The sequence below is a fragment of the Nerophis lumbriciformis genome, linkage group LG19, assembly GCF_033978685.3.
Source record: "Nerophis lumbriciformis linkage group LG19, RoL_Nlum_v2.1, whole genome shotgun sequence".
Taxonomy (NCBI): domain Eukaryota; kingdom Metazoa; phylum Chordata; class Actinopteri; order Syngnathiformes; family Syngnathidae; genus Nerophis; species Nerophis lumbriciformis.
The window spans coordinates 43,342,804-43,361,624 of NC_084566.2; the positions used below are offsets into that span (position 1 = coordinate 43,342,804).

Below are 18,821 nucleotides of genomic sequence, written 5' to 3' on the forward strand. Positions count from 1 at the left end.
GCTTTAAAAAGTCATACATTTTACTTTTTGAAACCGATACCGATAATTTCCGATATTACATTTTAAAGCATTTATCGGCCGATAATATCGGCAATCCGATATATCGGACATCTCTAGTCAAAAGTGGTAAAGGAATGGCTAAATCCGGCTAGAATGAAGATTTTAGAATGGCCTTCCCAAAGTCCTGACTTAAACGTGTGGTAGAGATGCGCGGATAGGCAATTATTTCATCCGCAACCGCATCAGAAAGTCGTCAACCATCCACCATCCACATTATATATCTAATATAGACGATGCAAGGCATTAGTGAGGTTATAAAGCTTTTGCCTGTTAAAGAAAGGAGACTGATCCAATGCAGCACAGACATTCAATGCGTGCCACGCTGTCACGACCCAGACGCACACCAGTGCGCAATCATATGGGAGCCGCGCTGAGCGCACCTGCAAGCGCGTCTCGCTGCCGGCGACGGCCGGGTATGGGCCCGACGCTCCAGCGCCATCCATTTTCAGGGCTAGTTGATTCGGCAGGTGGGTTGTTACACACTCCTTAGTGAGTTCCGACTTCCATGGCCACCGTCCTGCTGTCTATATCAACCAGGGTGAGCCCCACCCCTTTCGTGAGCGCACTGCGCGCGGAGTGACCCCTGTTACGCGCCCCCGGCAACAGGGGTGGCGGGCAGGTAAGCTGCGCGGGCGGAGCGCGCGGAGTGACCCCTGTTACGAGCCCCCGGCCACGGGGGTGGCGGGCAGGTAAGCTGCTTACCTGCTGCGCGTGACGCCGGCCGCGGCGAAGGCGGACGAGGCGGGGTGTCGGTGCGGTGGTGACCCTGGACGTGCGTCGGGCCCTTCTCGCGGATCGCCTCAGCTACGGCTCCCGGTGGGGCCCTCTCGGCGAGGCGTCCCTTCTCTGCTCCGTAAAAGTGTCCATCTCTTTTTCTTTTTTTTCTTCTGTTGTGGCATATGCTGCAGGTGCCTGCTCGTTTTTCGTATGTGGGTAACAACATTTAACTATGTATATATATTTCCCAATTGGTTTAACTGCCACCCGCCTGAATCTATTTAAAATCTAATTTTTTTTTATTTCAACCGCCCGACCCGACCCGACCCGACCCGACCCGCGGATAAAATCTAATTTTTTTTAATTTCATCCGCCCGATCCGCGGATAATCCGCGGACTCCGCGGTTGTGCCCGCAAACCGCGCATCTCTAGTATGTATACTTTTCTCATTTTCAGTAGACCCATAATAAATTCATAAAAGAAGCAAACTTCATGAATGTTTATTGGTAACTCAAGACAGCCATGACATGATGTTCTTTACAACTCTTGACCACGACGGTATATTCCTTGTTTGTAGCTGATGAACTTCCCTGCACTCTGTGGTTTTGACAGATGCCATCCCCATTCGGAGCAGGCCAAACCCACGAGAAGAAGATCGGCCACAGAAGAGTCGACGCCTCGGGAGAAACCACCTACAAGAAGGTTGGCTCTTCTTCAAATTCTCCTCCTCCTTGATTGCTCTCTTTTTTTGTCTTACTGTGTGGGATTCTTTCTTTGATTCTCAAGTGCTAATCCTATGTAAGCTCGCCTTCCCGATTTCATCAGCTGCCCTCCACCTACATGTGACTGTCTTCTTTTCATCCGCCGCCCCCAGACCACCTCCTCCGCCTTAAAGGGGGCCATCCAATTGGGTATTGGATACACCGTTGGCAACCTAAGCTCCAAGCCCGAGAGAGATGTGCTCATGCAGGACTTCTACGTGGTGGAGAGCATCTTCTTCCCCAGGTACCCAAGTGTGTACTCTGTGTGTACTCCCAGTATCTAATCCTCTCCCTTGTGCTTGCAGTGAGGGCAGCAACCTCACGCCAGCCCACCACTTCCCAGACTTCAGGTTTAAAACGTACGCGCCCGTGGCTTTCCGCTACTTCCGGGAGCTGTTTGGGATACGACCAGACGATTACCTGGTGATGTTTTGTTTCTTCTAACCATTGGGAATTTTATCGCAAATGGTCATTATACTGTTTAGGGCATTACGGCAAGTGACACGGGCGGTACGGTGGAACAGGGGTTAGTGCATGTACCTCACAATACTGAGGTCCTGAGTAGTCCTGGGTTCAATCCCGGGCTTGGGATCTTTCTGTGTGGAGTTTGCATGTTCTCATACATTTGGCTGATGGACATCAGTAAACTGTGGCATAATGACTTAGTAAACCATCTTGCAAGAAGCATAAACAAGAGAAACCTACAGCGTAGGACTCGTCGAGTTCCTTGGAGTAGAATTCGGATTCGGCTACGTATCAGGCAACCTCAGTCAGGGAGAGGGGTAAGGGACTACAGAATTTTGACCGTGATTGCAGTACCATTTCTGGCCAGATTCTTGCATATGGTCTGACCAATCTAAGTCAAAGACTAGATCTGACCTATCTAAGTCTAAGACTAGATCTGACCAATCTACGTCTAAAACTACATCTGACCTATCCAAGTCTAAGAGCGTGAACTGATGAAGCCTTCTGAGGTATTGGCACCAGCCGCTAAACTAGATTTGACTAATCTAAGTCTAAGACTAGACGTGACCAATCTAAGTCTAAGACTAGATGTGACCAATCTAAGTCTAAGACTAGATCTGACCAATCTAAGTCTAAGACTAGATCTGACCGATCTAAGTCTAAGACTAGATGTGACCAATCTAAGTCTAAGACTAGATCTGACCGATCTAAGTCTAAGACTAGATGTGACCAATCTAAGTCTAAGACTAGATCTGACCGATCTAAGTCTAAGACTAGATGTGACCAATCTAAGTCTAAGACCAGATCTGACCAAAATAAGTCTAAGAGTGTGAACTGATGAAGCCTTCTGAGATATTGGCACCAGCCGCTAAATTAGTTGTGACCAATATAAGTCTAAGATTAGATGTGACCAATCTAAGTCTAAGACCAGATCTGACCAATCTAAGTCTAAGAGCGTGAACTGATAAAGCCTTCTGAGGTATTGGCACCAGCCACTAAACTAGATGTGACCTATCTAAGTCTAAGACTAGATGTGACCAATCTAAGTCTAATAGTAGACGTAGCAAACTAAGTCTTAGAATAGCTGTGACCAATCTTAAGTCTAAGACTAGATTTGACCAATCTAAGTCTAAGACTACATGTGACCAATCTAAGTGTAAGAGTAGATCTAACAAATCTAAGTCTAAGACTAGATCTGGCCTACCTAAGTCTAAAATTAGATCTGACCGATCTAAGTCTATGAGTAGATCTGACCAATCTAAGTCTAAGACTCGATATGACCAATCTAAGTCCAAGACTCGATGTGACCAATCTAAGTCTAAGACTAGATGTGACCAATCTAAGTCTAAGACTAGATGTGACCAATCTAAGTATAAGACTAGATGTAACAATCTAAGTCTAAGACTAGATGTGACCAATCTAAATCTAAGACTAGATGTGACCAACTAAGTCAAAGACTAGATGTGACCAACTAAGTCTAAGACTAGATGTGACCAACTAAGTCTAAGACAATATGTGACCAACTAAGTCTAAGACTAGATCTGACCAATCTTAAGTCTAAGACTAGATGTGACCAATCTAAGTCTAAGATTAGATTTGACCAATCTAAGTCTAAGACTAGATCTGACCAATCTAAGTCTAAGACTAGATCTGACCAATCTAAGTCTAAGACTAGATGTAACAATCTAAGTCTAAGACTAGATGTGACCAATCTTAAGTCTAAGATTAGGTGTGACCAATCTAAGTCTAAGACTAGATCTGACCATTCTAAGTCTAAGACTAGATGTGACCAATCTAAGTCTATGACTCGATGTGAACAATCTAAGTCTAAGACGAGATCTAACTAATCTAAGTCTATGAGCATGAACCGATGAAGCCTTCTGAGGTATCGACACCAGCCGCTAAACTAGATCTGACCAATGACCTGGATGAATGAGAACATTCATAGACAAAGCCATTTAACTTTAAGCACTTCCTGTGTAGGATTCTCACGTTGATAGGTTTACCATTAAAAACTTTTGGAAAAAGCAATCGAGTGTTTCCTCAAAACCGCTTCAACTGCCACACCACATTCATTTATCACCATTCAAATATTACAAGATAAACAAAACAAAAATGGCACCATAGCCAACATCAAAGTAACATAAGTACAAACGTAACCAATGTGAACATAAACATAAAATAAAACAAATGTAAAAAACACACATGTTTACAATGGAGTTCAGGGTGCGCATCGTGCATTCAACCAATTGCAAGCGCTGCCAGGAACTCTAACTACAAAGATGATGGTCAAGTTGACTTAAGTCTTTGCATCTTACCGTTTTGTTATTGTATCCTTCGAGTGGATCGTTTCAAATGAAAGATGCTATTGTGTCGCTACAGCATAGGTCTGCCGCCATCTGCTGCCAGCCACAACAGGAGCAGCTGATTGGAGTAGTGGCAGCCAATCCAAAGGGCGCTTAATGTGACGTGGGTTACACTTGAATTGCTATTGCGACATCCAGTGGACGCATTTAGAACAGCAGTTTCTTTCATTTAAAAAAAAATGTAGCTCATTTTCATATTTAGCAAACTGATCTTGCGAGCCGGATTAAACCTCTTTGTTTGACAGCCCTGAAAAGCTTGCTTTTTTAAACTCAACATAGAGCGACAATGGACTAGAGCAGGGGTGCTCATTACGTCGATCGCGAGCTACCGGTCGATCTCGGAGGGTGTGTCAGTCGATCACCAGCCAGGCATTAAAAAAATAGTCCTAAAAATGAGCGATCATAAATCTTCGCTATGACGTCACTTTCGTCACTTGATTGACATTCACGGCACCCGAGGGTCTTCTGAGATGACGCTGGCTGCTGCCAGCTCATTAAAATTACCGACTGGAAGGCGAGAAACACTTTATTTCAACAGACTCTGGCGCCGTACCTGTTGTCAAAACTCCAAAGACCGACTGCACAGTTGCACAATAAAAGCGCTGCTTCATCCTGCCTGCGCTAACAAAACAAGAGTCTCAGAAAGCTGGCGTGCACAAGCTAGCAAGCTACGGAGTTTGCCGACAATGTATTTCTTGTAAAGTGTATACAAAGAAGTACGGAAGCTGGACAAACAAGATGCCAAAAACCAACCGCTTTCATGTGGTATTGGACAGAAAGGAGGACTTTTTTCTCCTCCATTCGAAAATGCGGACGTTTTTAGCACCACTGTCTGATTCCAATCAATGTAAGTCATCACAATCAGGTAATACACCAACTTATATTCTTGTCTTCATGAAAGAAAGGAATCTATATGTGTTAAACATGCTTGTATTATCTTTAAACACCTTTAACTTGTTAACAATATTAACTATATGTGTTAAACATGCTTGCATTATCTTTAAACACCTTTAACTTATTAACAATATTAACTATATGTGTTAAACATGCTTGTATTATCATTAAACACCTTTAACTTGTTAACAATATTTACTATATGTGTTAAACATGCTTGTATTATCTTTAAACACCTTTAACTTATTAATAATATTAACTATATGTATTAAACATGCTTGTATTATCATTAAACACCTTTAACTTGTTAACAATATTAACTATATGTATTAAACATGCTTGTATTATCTTTAAACACCTTTAACTTGTTAACAATATTAACTATATGTGTTAAACATGCTTGCATTATCTTTAAACACCTTTAACTTGTTAACAATATTAACTATGTGTTAAACATGCTTGCATTATCTTTAAACACCTTTAACTTATTAACAATATTAACTATATGTGTTAAACATGCTTGTATTATCATTAAACACCTTTAACTTGTTAACAATATTTACTATATGTGTTAAACATGCTTGTATTATCTTTAAACACCTTTAACTTATTAATAATATTAACTATATGTATTAAACATGCTTGTATTATCATTAAACACCTTTAACTTGTTAACAATATTAACTATATGTATTAAACATTCTTGTATTATCTTTAAACACCTTTAACTTGTTAACAATATTAACTATATGTGTTAAACATGCTTGTATTATCATTAAACACCTTTAACTTGTTAACAATATTAACTATATGTATTAAACATGCTTGTATTATCTTTAAACACCTTTAACTTGTTAACAATATTAACTATATGTGTTAAACATGCTTGTATTATCTTTAAACACCTTTAACTTATTAATAATATTAACTATATGTATTAAACATGCTTGTATTATTATTAAACACCTTTAACTTGTTAACAATATTAACTATATGTATTAAACATGCTTGTATTATCATTAAACACCTTTAACTTATTAATAATATTAACTATATGTATTAAACATGCTTGTATTATCATTAAACACCTTTAACTTGTTAACAATATTAACTATATGTATTAAACATGCTTGTATTATCTTTAAACACCTTAACTTGTTAACAATATTAACTATATGTGTTAAACATGCTTGTATTATCTTTAAACACCTTTAACTTATTAATAATATTAACTATATGTATTAAACATGCTTGTATTATAATTAAACACCTTTAACTTGTTAACAATATTAACTATATGTGTTAAACATGCTTGTATTATCTTTAAACACCTTTAACTTATTAATAATATTAACTATATGTATTAAACATGCTTGTATTATAATTAAACACCTTTAACTTGTTAACAATATTAACTATATGTGTTAAACATGCTTGTATTATCTTTAAACACCTTTAACTTATTAATAATATTAACTATATGTATTAAACATGCTTGTATTATCATTAAACACCTTTAACTTGTTAACAATATTAACTATATGTATTAAACATGCTTGTATTATCTTTAAACACCTTTAACTTGTTAACAATATTAACTATATGTGTTAAACATGCTTGTATTATCTTTAAACACCTTTAACTTGTTAACAATATTAACTATATGTGTTAAACATGCTCGTATTATCTTTAAACACCTTTAACTTATTAATAATATTAACTATATGTATTAAACATGCTTGTATTATCATTAAACACCTTTAACTTGTTAACAATATTTACTATATGTGTTAAACATGCTTGTATTATCTTTAAACACCTTTAACTTATTAATAATATTAACTATATGTATTAAACATGCTTGTATTATCATTAAACACCTTTAACTTGTTAACAATATTAACTATATGTATTAAACATGCTTGTATTATCTTTAAACACCTTTAACTTGTTAACAATATTAACTATGTGTTAAACATGCTTGCATTATCTTTAAACACCTTTAACTTATTAACAATATTAACTATATGTGTTAAACATGCTTGTATTATCATTAAACACCTTTAACTTGTTAACAATATTTACTATATGTGTTAAACATGCTTGTATTATCTTTAAACACCTTTAACTTATTAATAATATTAACTATATGTATTAAACATGCTTGTATTATCATTAAACACCTTTAACTTGTTAACAATATTAACTATATGTATTAAACATGCTTGTATTATCTTTAAACACCTTTAACTTGTTAACAATATTAACTATATGTGTTAAACATGCTTGCATTATCTTTAAACACCTTTAACTTATTAACAATATTAACTATATGTGTTAAACATGCTTGTATTATCATTAAACACCTTTAACTTGTTAACAATATTAACTATATGTGTTAAACATGCTTGTATTATCTTTAAACACCTTTAACTTATTAATAATATTAACTATATGTATTAAACATGCTTGTATTATCATTAAACACCTTTAACTTGTTAACAATATTAACTAAATGTGTTAAACATGCTTGTATTATCTTTAAACACCTTTAACTTGTTAACAATATTAACTATATGTATTAAACATACTTGTATTATCTTTAAACACCTTTAACTTGTTAACAATATTAACTATATGTGTTAAACATGCTTGTATTATCTTTAAACACCTTTAACTTGTTAACAATATTAACTATGTGTTAAACATGCTTGCATTATCTTTAAACACCTTTAACTTATTAACAATATTAACTATATGTATTAAACATGCTTGTATTATCATTAAACACCTTTAACTTGTTAACAATATTAACTATATGTGTTAAACATGCTTGTATTATCTTTAAACACCTTTAATTGTTAACAATATTAACTATATGTGTTAAACATGCTTGTATTATCTTTAAACACCTTTAACTTATTAATAATATTAACTATATGTATTAAACATGCTTGTATTATCTTTAAACACCTTTAACTTGTTAACAATATTAACTATATGTGTTAAACATGCTTGTATTATCTTTAAACACCTTTAACTTATTAATAATATTAACTATATGTATTAAACATGCTTGTATTATCATTAAGCGGTAGAAAATGGATGGATGGGATGGATGCTTGTATTATCTTTAAACACCTTTAACTTGTTAACAATATTAACTATATGTATTAAACATTCTTGTATTATCATTGAACACCTTTAATTTATTAACAATATTAACTATATGTATTAAACATTCTTGTATTATCATTAAACACCTTTAATTTATTAACAATATTAACTATATGTGTTAAACATGCTTGCATTATCATTAAACACCTTTAACTTGTTAACAAAAACATATATTTCATAAATAAGTAAATATAAATGATATATATGAATGAGGTAGATCCCCACGACTTGATCAATTGAAAAGTAGCTCGCCTGCAGAAAAAGTGTGAGCACCCCGGGACTAGACCGTGGGTCGGCAACCCGTGGCTCTTTAGCGCCGCCCTAGTGGCTCTCTGGAACTTTTTCAAAAATGTATGGAAAATGGAAAAAGATGAGGGGGAAAAAATATATATTTTGTGTTAATATGGTTTCTGTAGGAGGACAAACATGACACAAACCTCCCTAATTGTTATAAATCACACTGTTTATATCAAACATGCTTCACTGATTGGAGGATTTGGTGAGCGCCGTTTTGTCCTACCAATTTTGGCGGTGCTTGAACTCACCGTAGTTTGTTTACATGTTTAACTTTCTCCGACTTTCCGTCTTTTATGCCACTTCTTTTTCTGTCTCATTTTGTCCACCAAACTTTTAATGTTGTGCGTGAATGCACAAAGGTGAGTTTTGTTGATGTTATTGACTTGTGTGGTGTGCTAATCGGGCATATTTGGTCACTGCATGACTGCAAGCTAATCGATGCTAACATGCTATTTAGGCTAGCTATATGTACATATTGCATCATTATGCCTCATTTGTAGCTATATTTCAGCTCATTTAGTTTCCTTTAAGTCCTGTTAATTCAATTTATATCTCATGACACACTATCTGTATGTAATATGGCTTTTCATTTTTTGCGGCTCCAGACAGATTTGTTTTTGTATTTTTGGTCCAACATGGCTCTTTCAACATTTTGAGTTGCCGACCCCTGGACTAGACAATGCATCTGTCAGCAGTTTTGATTAAAACCACAAAAAAGTAATATTATAAACACCTGAAAGCAGACGAGTAGGTTTTAACATACGTGTTTATTACTTCTACAGTATTCCCTCTGTAACGAGGCACTCATCGAGTTGACCAACCCAGGAGCCAGTGGCTCCATATTCTACGTCACCCGGGATGACGAGTTCATCGTCAAAACTGTCCAACACAAGGAGGCGGAGTTTTTACAGAAGCTTCTACCTGGTTACTACATGGTAAGTAACAGTTCATAACGGTTAGGATTAATACTTATTTTCATTTTACTTTGGGCTAATGCACACAATCTGAGGATTCTGAAGTCAAACCAGTCACGTTTATTGTCTGTAGTCTAAACCAGAGTCTATACTCAACCTTTTTCACCAAGTACCACCTCAGAAAACACCAACAATCATTTACAGTAGCGTAGTAGGCCTAAGTATTCATTAAAACAAGTATTTAACAAGTACATTTAATACTTTGGCCACCGTAACATTACACACAATTTCAACAGTTGTATTTATTTTAGGGATGTCCCGATCCGATATTTGGATCGGATCGGCTGCCGATATTTGCCAAAAATTGCGTATCGGCAAGGCATGGGAAAATGCCGATCCAGATCCAGTTTTAAAAAAACTCCGGTCCGTGTTTTCCAACGCACCGATTTAAATAATACATTAAGCTTTTCTGCTGCTCCGTAATTTCCGTTCCGCATTTTCCAGCACACCTTCAACACATCCACAGGTCTGTGAATTCTCACGCAGTTGCTTTTAGCTGCTGGCATTACACGACAGGCTCTTCTCACTCTTTCCTGTGTCTCCCTCTCACAGACAGCAAGTGCACCTTCTTACATACTGTCACATCATACGTCACATACTGTCACGTCATACGTCACATACGTATACGTCCTCCCCGAGCAGAGAGGTAGCAGCATGGCTAACGTTAGCTGTGATGCTAGCGCAGCCGTGCGAGCAACGCTCCCTCTAAGGTGCTCGCCTGTGCAATTGCGCACTGTTTAAGCGTCCTCTGCGCATAGCAAATCTATGCCACGCACAAACTCAAATAAAAAAATAAGCGCATAACAATTTTCGACATACGGACACGACAGAGAAAACAGTTTCGTCATCATTGTTCAAATATTGTGACGTCTGTCGAGACGCTTATCTCCATTCGGTGCCACACGCCCACACCATCAAAATGCCGAGGCAAAAATTTCCACGTCAACACCGTATGACAAAATTAGTGATTTTTTTAGTTGTGATTTCCTTCTCTGCATGAAAGTTTAAAAGTAGCATATATTAATGCAGTATGAAGAAGAATGTTTTAATGTAGACATGCAAGCCTTGAAAGAAAATGTTGAAAATCAAGACTACATTTCCTGCAAATGGGTGCATTTCTACCCTATATTTTAACTTTAGATTTATTCTCATATCAAACTCTTTTGGCTGTCTTTTTGACACTTACCCTCCACACCCTGGATTATAAATAATGTAAATAATTCAATGTGATTATCTTGTGTGATGACTGTATTATGATGATAGTATATATCTGATAGTATATATCTGTATCATGAATCAATTTAAGTGGACCCCGACTTAAACAAGTGGAAAAACTTATTGGGGTGTTACCATTTAGTGGTCAATTGTACGGAATATGTACTTCACTGTGCAACCTACTAATAAAAGTCTCAATCAGTCAATCAAAACACATAAAATCATCATACTGCTGTGATTATATGCATCAAGTGTTCATTCAAGGCTAAGGCAAAATATCGAGATATATATCGTGTATCGCAATATGGCCTTAAAATATCGCAATAATAAAAAAAGGCCATATCGCCCAGCCCTAGTTCAATGATGTCATGTATAATTTTGTCTATTTTGTGTTTATCCTTGAATAAACAGGTCAGTTTCTTGTTACCAACCATTGTGTATTATTCAAACTCCCCTAATTCAGCTGGCTAGTTGTTATCAAGAGTACTAAAACCCTTTTCAACATGATTCTGACAACTAAGTAGGCTAAATAACTTTAAACTTTAATACATGCTCGGATAGGCCAGCATCGGTCAGTATCGGTATCGGTCAGTATCGGTATCGGATCGGAAGTGCAAAAACCTGCATCGGGACATCCCTAATTTATTTATTTACAGACACACCATAATGACCAACAATCATTTACAGTAGCGTAGTATGGCTTTTGGAATGTACAAATCCATCTATGTGAACACCGAGGAATGAAGTGCTCTCAACTCTACAGTAAGACTGTTTGAATATTTAATGAAGTAATTCTTTGATATGAGATCGTGAAGCACAGTTTGAGAATCACTGGTCTCGACGCCTTATCCAATTTCCTGGCGTTAGATTCGATTGTGGCGATGACGCCAAAGCACTGGCTTTGTCATAGTTAAGGGTTTGTACCACGCTAAGTAGACCTTAACAGGCTTAGCAGCGCTCAGCAGCATTATCCAGGACCTTGGGCATATGTCTAGCACAGTGTTTTGCAACCCTTTTTTGAGCCAAGTCACTTGAAAAAATACAGAGGCACACCACCAGTGGAAATCATTAAAAAACGAAACTCGGTTGGCAGTAAAAAGACGTTGTCGCAATTGTTGGATATGACTTTAAAGCATAACCAAGCATGCATCACTATAGCTCTTGTCTCAAAGTAGGTGTACTGTCACCACCTGTCACATCACACCCTGACTTATTTGGACTTTTTTGCTGTTTTCCCGTGTGTAGTGCTTTACTTCTTGTCTTGCGCTCTTATTTTGGTGGCTTTTTCTCTTTTTTTGGTATTTTCCTGTAGCAGTTTCACGGTCTTCCTTTGAGCGATATTCCCCGCATCTACTTTGTTTTAGCAATAAAGAATATTTCAGTTGTTTTTATATCCTTCTTTGCGGGGACATTGTTGATTGCCATGTCACATTCGGATGTACATTGTCTTTGCTCCACAGTAAGTCTTTGCTGTCGTCCAGCATTCTGTTTTTTGTTTACTTTGCAGCCAGTTCAGTTTTTGTTTCGTTAGCACATTTTTGGCGTTGAAAAAAAATACGGAGGCACACCACCAGCGGAAATCATTAAAAAGCGAAACTCGGTTGACAGTAAAAAGACGTTGTCGCAATTGTTGGATATGACTTTAAAGCATAACCAAGCATGCATCACTATAGCTCTTGTCTCAAAGTAGGTGTACTGTCACCACCTGTCACATCACACCCTGACTTAAAAATGAATTAATTGCCCACCCCTGGATTAGATCATCTCCCACGGCACACCAGACTGTATCTCACTGGTCTGGCAGAGCGTAACATGTCCTCCCGACTGACTCATCTAAAACTGTACTTCTCTTTATTCACCCCGCCCTTCTTCAGAACTTGAACCAGAACCCTCGGACGCTGCTGCCCAAGTTCTTCGGCCTCTACTGTGTCCAAAGCGGGGGTAAAAACATCCGGGTCGTGGTGATGAACAACATCCTACCGCGCTCCGTACGCATGCACCTGAAATTTGACCTGAAGGGCTCCACTTACAAGAGGCGAGCGTCCAGGAAAGAGCGAGAGAAGTCCAAACCCACTTTTAAAGATCTGGACTTTTTGAGTGATGTTCCCGAGGGCCTCAATCTGGACCAGGACACATACAGTGCTCTGGTGAAAACTCTGCAAAGAGACTGTCTGGTAGGAGAAAGACCAGGAGAAGAATGACATTAAAGTATATACAAATGATTGTGTGTTGTACATACCAGGTCCTGGAGAGTTTTAAGATCATGGACTACAGTTTGCTCCTCGGGGTCCACAACAAGACACAAGCAGAGAGTGAGCGGCAGTCCCGGGGTTCGCCAGCAGATGGCACGGATGAGACGCGGCCCCTCGCCCAGAGAGCTCTGTACTCCACTGCAATGGAGTCTATACTGGGAGGGTCCACGTGCAGGGAAACCCTGGACCACGACGACACGTACGTGGGCAGGTCTCAATCAATGCCCCTAGGGCTGCACGCGCTAACGTCTTCTCTCTCTCGGCAGAATGGGCGGCATCCCGGCTGCGGGAGTCAAAGGAGAGCGCCTCCTCTTGTTCATCGGTATCATCGACATCCTGCAGTCCTATCGGTATGAGTCCGGCATGTTAATTCCTTCAAGCAGCTGAATCCATACTTTTAACCCAGCATGTCTGCCTTGTCCAGTGCACAGATGCCTGAGGTCTAACATAAAACAACCATTGTCAGATGTTTATTTGGCAAAATATGTCAGACAATGCAATTCTCTTGCAGGTGGTCTAAGAAAATGGAGCACTCCTGGAAGTCTCTCATCCATGATGGGGTGTGTAGTTTTTCCCTTCTACAGTCCTGGTCAAAAGTGTACATACTAGAGATGCGCGGTTTGCGGGCACAACCGCGGAGTCCGCGGATTATCCGCGGATCGGGCGGATGAAATTTAAAAAAATTAGATTTTATCCGCGGGTCGGGTCGAGTCGAGTCGGACGGTTGAAATAAAAAAAAATTTGATTTTAAATAGATTCAGGCGGGTGGCAGTTAAACCAATTGGGAAATATATATACATAGTTAAATGTTGTTACCCACATACGAAAAACGAGCAGGCACCTGCTGCATATGCCACAACAGAACACTTTTACGGAGCGGAGTCAAAAGTATACATACAGCAATGTTAATATTTGCTTACATGTCCCTTGTGTTATGGTTTGAGAGAGGGAGATGACGGCAACAGACACCAGGGTGAAAGTATGTAGCTCTGAGATTTATTATATATACAGGACTGTCTCACTGTCATACATTCTGGATGCAAAATTATTCCCAACCAAGTACTGAGTGCATTAATTGACATCTTCAAATGTTTGATTTTGTTTTGCTGTTATAAATCTTTATTTTTTACTTCGTCTGAGGAAATATTCTACATTTTTGAGACGGGATTTTTGAGTTTTCTTAAGCTGTATGCCATAATCAGCAATATTAAAATAATAAAAGGCTTGCAATATTTCAGTTGATGTGTAATGAATCCAGAATGTATGACATGTTCATGTTTTTAGTTGCATTACAGAAAATAAGGGACATTATCACAATATTCTAATTTTCTGAGACAGTCCTGTATATATAATAAATCTCAGAGCTACATACTTTCACCCATACTTTCATCAATAGTAGCCTCTCTTCTGGAATAGTTCCAGTAGAGTTTAAACATGCAGTGGTACGACCTCTACTTAAAAAACCCAGCCTCGACCCCTCTCTCCTCTCTAACTTAAGACCTATCTCTAATCTTCCATACATTTCCAAAATATTAGAGAAGGTTGTCTACAGTCAGTTGTTGCCCTTCTTAGAGGATAATGGTATCACTGAGCTGTTCCAGTCCGGTTTTAAAGCCCTCCACCGCACAGAGTCAGCGCTTCTAAAAGTTTTTAGCGATATCCTCCTGTCCACTGATTCTGGTAAATATGTTGTCCTGGTGCTTTTAGATCTGTCTGCTGCGTTCCACACCGTCGACCACGCCACCTTAATCACTCGTCTTGAGAACTGTGTGGGCATTAAGGGCGTCGCCCTCAACTGGTTCCGGTCGTACCTAACCGACAGGAGTTTTTGTGTAAAAGTAGACAGTTTTATGTCGTCCACAGCTCCTTTACCACATGGGGTCCTCCAGGGCTCAATCCTTGCCTCAATTTTATTTGCGCTTTACCTTCTCCCCCTTGGTTCTATTTTTAGGAAGTACAGTATTGCATTTCATTTTTATGCCGATGATTGCCAGATTTATTTTCCCATGGCACAAAATAACACGGTTCAACGTCTTATTGACTGCCTGCACGACATCAAAGTCTGGCTTTCAGCTAACTTCCTGAGCCTAAATGAAGATAAAACAGAAGTTATGTTGTTCGGTCCAAGTCGCTCTCCCTCCCCCAACGTTGACCTCGGCACTCTGACCCCGTATCTCAGCGACTCTGTCACAAACCTGGGGGTAAAGTTTGACTCAGATTTTAAATTCGAAAAACAAATCAGCAGCGTCGTTCAAAAAAGCTTTTATCAATTACGCCAAATAGCGAAAGTGAAACCGCTTCCATCAAGACATGATCTTGAGAAATTAATCCACGCTTTTATCTCGACTCGTCTTGATTACTGTAATGCCCTGTATGTTGGCATTACCCAGGCCTCCCTCGCCCGCCTGCAGCTCGTGCAGAACTCTGCTGCTCGTCTGCTAACACAGACCCGCAGACGTGAGCACATCACCCCTATTTTAGCGTCCCTTCACTGGCTCCCTGTGCGTTACCGAATACATTTTAAACTCCTTTTATTTGTTTTTAAATGTCTAAACAACCTCGCGCCAACCTATCTCTCCGACCTCCTTCAGCCTTACTGCCCCACCCGATCCTTAAGATCAGCCGATCAGCTGCTGTTGACGGTCCCTGACACAAGGCTGAAGCTTAGAGGTGACAGAGCTTTCGCCGTTGCTGCTCCCAAGCTCTGGAACGACCTACCCCTGAGTGTTAGACAAGCCTCCTCTCTTCCTGTTTTTAAATCTCTCTTAAAAACATACTTTTATTCCATGGCTTTTAACACTTTTAACATCCTGCAATGGCGCCCCATAATACACCTGCTGTGATCCTGTTTTTATGTTTTTATGTTTTTATTAATTCTATTTTAATTATTTATTTTTTATCGTGTTCTGTTTGTGTTGTGTTGTGTTTGCTCGGTACTCGTTTTATCTTTTAACCTGCTCATTGTACAGCACTTTGGCTACCCCTGTGGTAAATTTTAAATGTGCTCTATAAATAAAGTTGATTTGATTTGATTTGATTTGGTGTCTGTTGCCGTCATCTCCCTCTCTCAAACCATAACACAAGGGACATGTAAGCAAATATTAACATTGCTGTATGTATACTTTTGACCCTCACATTTTCAGTAGAGCCATAATAAATTCATAAAAGAAGCAAATTTCATGAATGTTTTTTGTGACCAACAAGTATGTGCTCCAATTACAAAAAAATAAGAGTTGTAGAAATGATTGTAAAGTCAAGACAGCCATGACATGATGTTCCTCACAAGTGTATGTACACTTTTGACCAGGACTGTATAGGTCTGCAATGCAGCACAGCAAACACTGCGCACTGATCCCAGGTCATTCCTTCCCCCCTGTCCCACCTGCACGCCCACAGGACACGGTGTCCGTTCACAGGCCCGCTTTCTACGCTGAGCGCTTCTACAAGTTCTGCAGCAACGTGGTCTTCAGGAAGAGTTGCTGTGAGTTCACACTTTTGAAAAAAACTAAACCGACGTAGTGGTCCAGCTCTCTTGTGTGGATCTCATATGAGCGTCCTCTGCGTCGGGCAGCATTGAGGCCGTCCCCGTCCAAAAGAGGAAGAGTTCTCTCCGTGCACAAGTCCGCCGCCGGTGGATCTGGACTGAGCAGCCAGCATCCCTCGCAGAGTGAGGAGAGGCAAGAAAACCCGGACAACCTGCGAGGACCTCACGGCTTCCTGGTGCTGGAGGACGGAGGTAAGGGCTGAGAAAATATGTAACGTTCATAGGTTTTAAAAAGAAAATCCAGATACCTGTAGATCCATTTGATGACGGTCAGAAGAAGTACGATTGAAAAGATGAAGTGCTGCTTTTGTTTTGCATTGTTTGTCTCTGGACTTTGGCACACTATTAACTTTAACCGCTCTGCACTTGAGTGTTCCATTTTCTGTTTAAATGGGATGAAGTCAACCATTATTGATCCTCTGGAAATAAAAAAAAAAAAAAAGAACAGCTCAGCAGCAGAGCAGCAGCAGTGCCAACAAAGTGAAAACAAGTAGGAGCATAACTTTCCCCCACGATAAGTTCACTCCTTACAATCCCTACGGACTGACCACAATCCTACACAACGCACTTGTTTTGTTGGATTCATGCAGATTTGTTTAAAAGCACAATTCGGAGGTTATTCTCTGATTTATGTCATCCACGTTCAGCAAGTTTAATTGTCTAGTCTGACCTGATTTCTCTCAAATAATATATAGTTACATTCAAACTAAATGTTGTGTTGAGGACCAGGGCATAGCACATAATTCTGTGCCCACTAATCCCAAACATGACCGCCCTAACACACAAACAGTTTATTTACATGCACTGAAAAGTAGATTATTGCATGAATTTGGATTATACCAGCTTTTTAAAACACATTTCAAAATCTTAATTAAGTTTTTGTCTTATTAGAGAAAGGAGTAACATATCGAGAACCGCCCCCCTCCAAAAAAAATAAAAAATTGGTTTTGTTTTTATATATATATATATATATATATATAAATGTGTATATATATATATATATATATATATGTATATATATATATACATGTATATATATGTATATACATATATATATATATATATATATATATATATATATATATATATACACATATATGTGTGTGTGTTTGTGTGTATATAGATGCATACATATACAGATATATATGTATGTATATATATATATATATATATATATACTGTACATACATTAGAGATGCGCGGTTTGCGGGCACAACCGCGCAGCCCGCGGATTATCCGCGGATCGGGCGGATGAAATTAAAAAAAATTAGATTTTATCCGCTGGTCGGGTCAGGTCGGGTGGTTGAAATAAAAAAAAATTTGATTTTAAATAGATTCAGGCGGGTGGCAGTTAAACCAATTGGTAAATATATATACATAGTTAAATGTTGTTACCCACATACGAAAAACGAGCAGGCACCTGCAGCATATGCCACAACAGAAGAAGAAAAAAAAAAGAGATGGACACTTTTACGGAGCGGAGAAGGGACGCCTCCCCGGGGTCCGGGACCGAGGCCCCTTCCCCCGAGAGGGCCCCACCGGGAGCCGTAGCTGAGGCGATCCGCGAGAAGGGCCCGACGCACGTCCAGGGTCACCACCGCGCCCACCGCACCGACACCCCGCCTCGTCCGCCTTCGCCGCGGCCGGCGTCACGCGCAGCAGGTAAACAGCTTACCTGCCCGCCACCCCCGTGGCCGGGGGCTCGTAACAGGGGTCACTCCGCGCGCTCCGCCCGCGCAGCTTACCTGCCCGCCACCCCTGTTGCCGGGGGCGCGTAACAGGGGTCACTCCGCGCGCAGTGCGCTCACAAAAGGGGTGGGGCTCACCCTGGTTGATATAGACAGCAAGACGGTGGCCATGGAAGTCGGAACCCGCTAAGGAGTGTGTAACAACCCACCTGCCGAATCAACTAGCCCTGAAAATGGATGGCGCTAGAGCGTTGGGCCCATACCCGGCCGTCGCCGGCAGCGAGACGCACTTGGAGGTGCGCTCAGCGCGGCTCCCATATGATTGCGCACTGGTGTGCGTCTGGGTCGTGACAGCGTGGCACGCGAATGTCTGTGCTGCATTGGATCAGTCTCCTTTCTTTAACAGGCAAA

At 39.6% G+C, this 18,821-nt stretch overlaps 1 protein-coding gene across 2 annotated transcripts in view; it reads left to right on the forward strand.

Annotated features, from left to right (window-relative positions):
- The window catches only part of LOC133618401 (phosphatidylinositol 4-phosphate 5-kinase type-1 gamma-like), a 67,947-nt gene that overhangs the window by 26,512 nt on the left and 22,614 nt on the right, over window positions 1–18,821 (forward strand). For both annotated transcript variants that reach the window (XM_061978730.1, XM_061978732.2), the window contains 10 exons: window positions 1,390–1,479; window positions 1,652–1,782; window positions 1,844–1,961; window positions 9,520–9,672; window positions 12,801–13,100; window positions 13,169–13,377; window positions 13,445–13,528; window positions 13,690–13,738; window positions 16,575–16,659; window positions 16,750–16,914. In XM_061978730.1, coding sequence (XP_061834714.1) covers window positions 1,390–1,479; window positions 1,652–1,782; window positions 1,844–1,961; window positions 9,520–9,672; window positions 12,801–13,100; window positions 13,169–13,377; window positions 13,445–13,528; window positions 13,690–13,738; window positions 16,575–16,659; window positions 16,750–16,914 — 1,384 coding nt within the window. The remainder of the gene's footprint in view (window positions 1–1,389; window positions 1,480–1,651; window positions 1,783–1,843; window positions 1,962–9,519; window positions 9,673–12,800; window positions 13,101–13,168; window positions 13,378–13,444; window positions 13,529–13,689; window positions 13,739–16,574; window positions 16,660–16,749; window positions 16,915–18,821) is intronic.